Below are 7854 nucleotides of genomic sequence, written 5' to 3'. Positions count from 1 at the left end.
AGTGTCCTATGCCTCCACATGTGAAGCACTTGACAGATTTTCTAAAATCTTTCGTGAAAGGTTTGACATCCTTATTCCTCTCATTAAACCGATCAGTTGATGGTCTAAAATTTTTCTCACTACCAGAGCTGCCCTCTCTAGCAAACTTTCCCTTATCCTTAAGAATTCTCCTAAATTTTTTGACAAACAAGGCCATCTCATCCTCAAAACCTGAGGATTTATCACCACCTTTCGGAGAGGAAACATGCACTCCTTGAAGTGCAACATTTTTTGATTTTTTGGAGTCATTTTCTTCCATATTCAATTCCATCTCATAGGTTTTCAATTTTCCTACAAGCTTGCCAAGCTTAATTTCATTTAAATTTTGGACCTCCATGATTGCGGTTTTCTTTGCTCTAAACCTAGATGGTAGAACACGAAGAATTTTCTGAACAACAAGAAGCTCTTCAATGGGTTGACCTAGACTCATGGCTTCATTTGTGATCATCTCAACTCTTCCATAGAACTCAGAAATAGACTCAGATTCAGACATCCTAAGTTCTTCAAATTGTGCAAGCACCATCTGAAGTTTTAGGGTTCTAACTTGGTCATCCCCTTCATGAACTACCCTTAGTTTATCCCAAGCTTGTTTAGCATTAGGGATGTGTTGTATATGTGCAAATTGTGTGCTAGACAAAGCTGTAACTAAGGCATTTCTGGCCTTCTTGTTCGAATATGCAGCAAACACCTCAGCTTCAGTCCATTCTGACCTAGGCTTGGACACAAGCTCACCCTCAACAGTCTTGACTGGAGCAGCCCACTCTTTTGTGAGATATCCACTTGCATACTCATCAAGAGCATCAAGGAATATCTCAAATTTTTCTCTCCATGCAGCATAGTTATTGCCGTCAAAATAGGGAGGGGAGTTGCAAGATCCAGCAACTCGATCCCTTTCCATAGTGAGCACACCTAAACACCAAAACAAATCCTAGGATCTCTCTATTTTTGTTAAGAGCTGAAGCTCTGATACCAATTGAAAATGGTACTTAGGTGACAAGGGGTAAACTTAATCACACAAACAAGACACAACAACACAGCAAGCTTCACACACTTTAAACCTAGACCAAATACGCATATGACTAGTCAACTACTAGTCAAGAAACAATCGCAACCAATAGAATGCACAGAGCATGCCACAATGTACCTGCAGTCCTAGAAGATTACTAGTGACAACCTAGGCACTCAGAAGGACCCATCAATCTAGGCATCCCCTGTGCTAGCAACAACTATGGTGAAAGTGTGTGAAATCATCATTATCATGTAATCATCAAACAGCAGATACAGATGACTAGTCAACCACCAAGAACACAAACCCAGAAAAATTACAGATATGCAAAACAAATTTTGTTCACCCAGAAACCCACCATTGGGAAAAACTGGGAGTCATCAACCGACCAGGCATTCCACTAAGTAGAAAAAGATTCTTACAAAGGAAACACAACCAAGCTCAAGAAGCACCTAGGTCTATTTAGGAATATGAGCAATACCTCCTTTGTGCAATCTTCTTCTCCAACTTAGCAAAGCTTGAAGCTCAGTCCTTCATGGCAATGGCAGCTCCTTCTCCAGCTCGTTCATTCCATGGCACTAGCTTGCAAGCTCCAACACAAACCGAAACCAATTTGGATTCAAAGGAGAAAGACCAATTTCTTCAAGAAACCATACTCTTGAAGAAATCAATCTTGAATCCGACCTAGATATAAATGATAGAATGATTCAAATAGCTAGATGCAGATTTGTGTTTCAAATGCAGTTTTTCAAAAAGAAATCAATTGGAAAAACTCATAGATGAAATCATGGTTCTCTCGTGGAAGGAGAAGCGAAAGAAGGCAAGCCAAACTTTCCAAAACTTCTGCCCGAAAAGAGACACCGCCAAATGAGAAATCTCGTGGGCTATACAGACCCACAAAATCGTTAGGTCAGGAAACCCACTTGGCAGCAGAGAGAGAGAAAGAAGAATAGGACAAAACAGTTTGTTATCCAGCTGGAAACAAGGATGACTAGTCATCTGAGAAACGGATGACTAGTCATCATTTTATGAAGACTGTTTAATGTAATGATATGCAATGCTCAATACCTTTGTCAAATTGCTTGAGCCACCATAGAGCAGAGATTAGAGAAGAGCACCAATAAAAGTTTTCCCTAATCTAGACTTGAGCTTGATAAATTACATTACACATCCTATTACAAAGTTGTCAAGGGAAGCCAAAAGAAAATAGTAAAAACCATACATTAACACTGGTTTTTCCTTGCATGTTGAAGTATAGTTAGGGATTTCTGTTTGCAAACTAATCTGGTTTTTCCTTGCATGCTTCAATTGGAAACCATAGAAATGCATAGGTAGTTGTTTTAGAGGGAAATGTCGTTTTGGATCATTATTGATCCTTTTAGCTGCAAGTATATCAAGTTCTCAACCTTTGTGTCTTACATTATAAATTTAGCAAATGAATGTCATCATCCATCACTACCACTCTTTGATCTGCTCTTGCGTGTGATGTATGTTTCCATGTGCATATAGAGGTACTAAAAGTTCCACAATCAAATGCTTTGGCCGACAATGTATAATAGTTTGTAACAACGTGATTTTTGGGATATGTTTGCGATTTTTTTCCTTTTCTATTTAATGACAAATGTTATAAATGGCTACTTATTATCACATAAATTACTATTAGACAAACGTTATAAATAGCTAATAATTATCACATAAATTACTATTATCCGATTCAAAGCATAAGGGGCGACATTGGAAAAAAAATGATTTTAAAAAATTAAAAATAAAAAGATTACATCATAAAATATTTAAAAAAGGAATGTAATTCTATGTGGTACAAAAGTCAAAGGACTTGTATCAAAGTCACCAAATCCGAGGATTAAACCCAACTTCTCAATAGAAATTTGGATCTAAATCAACTTTTCTATTAAAAATAATACAAAGTAATCCAGATATTCAAATAGCTAGCAACCTTCTTGTTGTTGTAACTAAAATTCATGTTCCATGTGTACCCCTATTAGATGTATAACCTTCTTCAATTCTTTACAACTTTCCAACTATCTAGTGGAGTCTTCATTTTGTTGGATGAGGTTTCAAGTTCGACTCACATGGATGTATGAATGACATATATTTTTGGTCAATTTGATACATGGTCATGGTTATGGTGGCGTAACTCTGTTGATGGTGCATGATCCCATTGTAAAATGTATACTCACCACTTTAATTTCTTAAGAACAAAAGCAAATCCATTTTGTCCTTGAAAGAATCTCAACATTCTTTTAAGGTGAACGCATATTTTTTGCATATTCCCTTGACGTACTGGATTAGGAACGTAATGTATTTCAAGGCCTTACAAAAATGTTCATTAATTGATTGATTGGTTGACAGACCTGGATGGTTGTGGGTGAAGGAATCCCATATGCTTGGTCCTCTACCATCTTCGTTTGCAGCACCTTCTACCTGAAATGTGCATACGTATTACGTATACGTATATATGTACAGAATGAAGATGTCAGCATTCATACATGGATGTTAATTATCTGACATTGAAATTAGATTAAACCTAAGTAACTTAATTAAAACAACTTAAAGAGTGATTAATTAAGCCCTAGAAGGAGATGATGACCTGGTAAGCTGATGAAGCAGCGCCAAATATGAAATGTGGTACAAGAGAATCAAAATGGGCCCTGTTCAGATTATTTGGGCAGTCAATGGGTGGAGAGGGTTTTTGGTAATGCAAAGCATTGGTATTTGCCAATGCAAAGCCAAAGAGAAGCACCACATGTAAGAGCAAAGAGTGTAATTGCATTGCCATAACTAAGTCTAAGTGGAGAGGGTTTTTGGTGCTCTTCCTGGTATACTGCTGCTCCATGGAGTTTATATAGAGCCTAGAGGGAGGGGGTACATAAAATATTTGATCTCATCTTGATTAGAAACGATTCTGAGCTCCTTGAATATTTAAAAGGAAAGCAAAAATTTGCAAACAAAAAGTCGTTACTTGACGCTATAGACTGGTACACGCAGTAGCATCAAAAAAGTTTGGCCGCACTAGTTGTTTAAAAGGTCAGAAGTACATGCTATGGTTTTCTATGTGGTTCAAATCAATGCCTTAGTTTTGTTAGTTGTAAGAGAGGCAATAATTAATATTTACTTAGAGCATCTATAATCATGCTCCCTATTTTTTAGTTAAAATGTAGTCAAAAATACACAAAAGCAAATTGATTATTGTTTAGAGAGCCGATTTGGATTGAATTAAATGTTTTATTTTTTACCTGCAAGGTAAAATATTTTTTTTCGTACATGTATGTGAAAGATTTAAAATTTTTTTTTTTTTTTTTTGCGTAAAATATATATATATATATATGTATTTATACAAGCAATGGTCTAAAATGATATAGTTAAGTAAAGTGATTTATTTAGGTACTGAAAAGTTTAGATAAGGGAAATTCTACTTAGGTATCTGAAAACTAAAATGTACTTTCATTAGGTACATTAGAGTTGTACGTGGGTGTAGATTAACATTAAACTTAAGCATGCTAAAATTCTACTTAAGTTAGGTACATTTATAATATAGTTAGGTATACACCAAGGGTGAACCAGTCTATAGCTAGTGTCAAGTTTGTGGGTTTATAGGTTTGGGTTTATTAAGATTCTACTATGGGTTCTTATGTGTGGTCTACCTTTTCTACGGTTTCCTTGATAGCTGCAGTTTCTCCAAAAATATAAAAAGTTCAATTTTAGTACAATTTAAGCTTAACGAATAAGAACACCGGCATGGTGCTAATATACCAGTTGCATAATCACCCATGGCTCAACTCAACTCAGTCAACACAAGGCAAGCCGACTATAATGGTCAGATAAATATAATTATACTAAGTATCTAAAGTGCACTTTCAATTAGGTGCACTATAGTTCCTTTTTTTTATTTATATATAAGCTTTCATTTTAAGACACTATATAGTTTACTAATTTAGAAAATAGATATACAATTTACCTAATTAACATGAGGCCAAAGACAAAAAACTAACACCTACCAAAATCATATCAAAGAACATTAAAATTACAGGATATGCCATTTATTATTATTATCAAATTTCGGTATTTAATTTTAAACCAAACCAACAGCCGTTGGTCGCGCGAAGAGTTGAGACCGACCCCAAAATCTCAACCACCAACTGCGATAATCAACGGCGACAATCAACGACGACAATTAACGGCGACAACCACCAACGAAGAACACACCAACGATCAAACCCAATTCTTCATTCTCTCTTTTAGCAGTTCCAACCTATTCCCAAAATCTGAAATGGCGACAGAACGAGCGACAACCGACGACCAGCAACGATTTGACGATTGAAGGGTTTAGCACTCTCTTGGGAAAAAATCTTAAGAAAATGACCCCTAACACAAATTTGCCTTCGATTTTAGGGTTCTGAAATTTTACTTACTGTTCATTCTTCATTCTGCAATGTAGTTAAGGTTTTGGGTTTAGTTTTGGTTTGAAAACCTCTAAAAACCAAAAAATCACAAAAGAAAGAAAAAGAGCATCAAATCTGTTTTCTGCACTGAAGAAAACAGAAACTGCATTGTAGTTTCTGCTCAATTATTTGTACTTCTTTCCATTTCAAGTCAAGTTGTTCTGTAGTTTCTGTTATGTTTTGTAGTTCTTGTTTTGACTATGCTGATCTTTCAATTTCATGTCAAGTTGATGTATATTTTCTGTTATATTTTGTGTTTTGGATTGCTCCTATTATATTTTTATTATGTTTGATGTTTTGCCTTTTGGGTTGCTCCTTTTAAAAGGGGAAGAGCATCAAATAATTCTATTTTTTGCATTGCAGTGAAAGACAAACTGCATTGCAGTTTCTGTTTGCTTGTAGTTTATCTCTACTTCTCCTAATAGTATTTTCATCCTTTCTTGTTGCAGATCATAAATGGCACAAGAAATGTCACCACAAAAGAAGGAAGCTCAAAACCAACCAAAGCGAAGAATCAAAATGATGGCTCAAAAGAGTAAACCAAAGCCAAAGCCAAAGCCAAAGCCAAACTATGATTGGAAAGCAAAGCACCCAGACTATGTCCAGTTTCGGTGCAATGTCAATGCTTTCAACAACATCATTACAGACATAAAAGACAAGTTCAATGAAAGGAACATGATGCAACAAAACGAAAGGGAAACAACAAACTGCACTGAATTTTCTGGTCAAATATTGCAACAAATTAAAACTGCAGTGCAGTTTATATAAATAAATAAATAATTTGCTCAAAAAATGTGAAAAGAACCCAAGAGCCAAAGCCATAATCAAAGTACTTTGTTCAAAACACATTTAAGTAGGTCAACAGTTGTAACATTCCAATATACTTGCAAAAATTATTCTAAAATTGAATTATTAAACAAGAAGCTGCATGCTTTCTCGTCAAAATTTGCACTGCTGCTCAAAAGGTAAAGGCATAATCAAAGTACTAAAACTAATATCAAAACACATTTAACTCCATGAGCAGTTATAACATTCCCATAGACTAGCAAAAAGTATTCTGAAATTGAATTATGGGACAAGAAACTGCATTTCGTCAAAATCAACAAATAAAGAAAGTGCGGTTTGCAACAAAATATGCTCAAATCTGAAAAAAAAAAAAAAAGCATTCAATGGCAGTCAAAAACGAATATCCACTCATGAAACAATTTTATAATTTTCATTAACTTCAAAAAAGAATCATAATATCCAATTAGAAGCTGTGTAGCCAATTAAAAGCAACTAAAACTGCAATGCAGGTTTTGCAAAAAGTGCAATGCAGAAACTGACTATACATTCACTAAACCATATCTAACGTAAGCAATCGTCAACTGAGAAGGAATGTTCATATCACAGCCTTGCAAGTGTTCCTATTATGCCCAGTAACACTACAACCGACTGCATTTCAATGGCCCTTTAAATTCACCAAAAGCCTTGATCCTCTTTGTTGGTGGTCTTCCTGGCCTCTTCGTAATTGGCGGAAGCACAACTCCAGCGCAAAACTGCTGCCCAAGCCTTTCCCAATATCTGGAATAGGAAAATAGGACTCTCATAGGCTTTTCGAAAGAAGTCAGTCCTGTAGTAACACTCCACGTAATCATAAACTGAATCTTTCTTTGCTAGAATTGCAGCCACCGCATGCATGCAAGGAAAACCGTCAATTTGCCAAAGACGGCAAGAGCAAGTCCTTTGCTCAAGATCAACCATCACAGAATAAACAGCAAATACTTCAAAAATAGTGAAACTAGAATGATGAACTACCCAAGTCCTATCGGCCTCCGCATTTTCCCACAGTCTAGTTTCCATCTCCGGACACAAAATTGTTGTCCACTTCTCCGCTTCAATTCGTCGTTGAGAATTCAATACCATCAATTTCTGTCGAATCCCTTCTATCAAAGGTAGCACCGGCAAATCTCGAAACACACCAACCCAATTATTAAATGACTCCGCTAAACTGTTTGCCATCTCCTCATACCGCATTCTTTTGAAATATGCGTTGGCATAGTGATCTCTAGACAAATCAGATATAAATGTCTTCACTTTCGAACTCCCAACAATCATCAACTCCTCTATTGCTACCGTAAACTCTTCCTCTGTAACAGCAAATGCGCATCTACTAAATAAATTGATAACATGGTCTTGGAGCAATTTCCCATAACTTGACTTTGGGTACTTCAATATCAAATTCTGTTTGAGGTGATAGTAACAGTAAGAATGAGGCCATCCAAGAAACACAAACCCCATTGCATTTAACAAACCTTGATTGCGATCCGAGAAAAAGGTCACCACTCTCCCCATCGGTAGCAAAATAGA

The 7854-nt window shown here is 36.1% G+C and overlaps 1 protein-coding gene across 1 annotated transcript; it reads right to left on the bottom strand.

Moving 5' to 3' along the window:
- Positions 1–6963: 6963 nt before the first annotated feature.
- On the bottom strand, positions 6964–7854 carry LOC148914316 (uncharacterized). The gene has a single exon (XM_089043742.1). It carries the CDS (start codon positions 7837–7839, stop codon positions 6964–6966), a length of 876 nt encoding a protein of 291 aa, XP_088899868.1. The 5' UTR covers positions 7840–7854.

The sequence above is a fragment of the Prunus mume genome, unplaced genomic scaffold, assembly GCF_029339155.1.
Source record: "Prunus mume cultivar Tortuosa unplaced genomic scaffold, ASM2933915v1 scaffold21, whole genome shotgun sequence".
NCBI lineage: Eukaryota > Viridiplantae > Streptophyta > Magnoliopsida > Rosales > Rosaceae > Prunus > Prunus mume.
The sequence above is the reverse complement of the archived record's forward strand: the minus strand, read 5'-3'. Positions and strand labels throughout refer to the sequence as shown.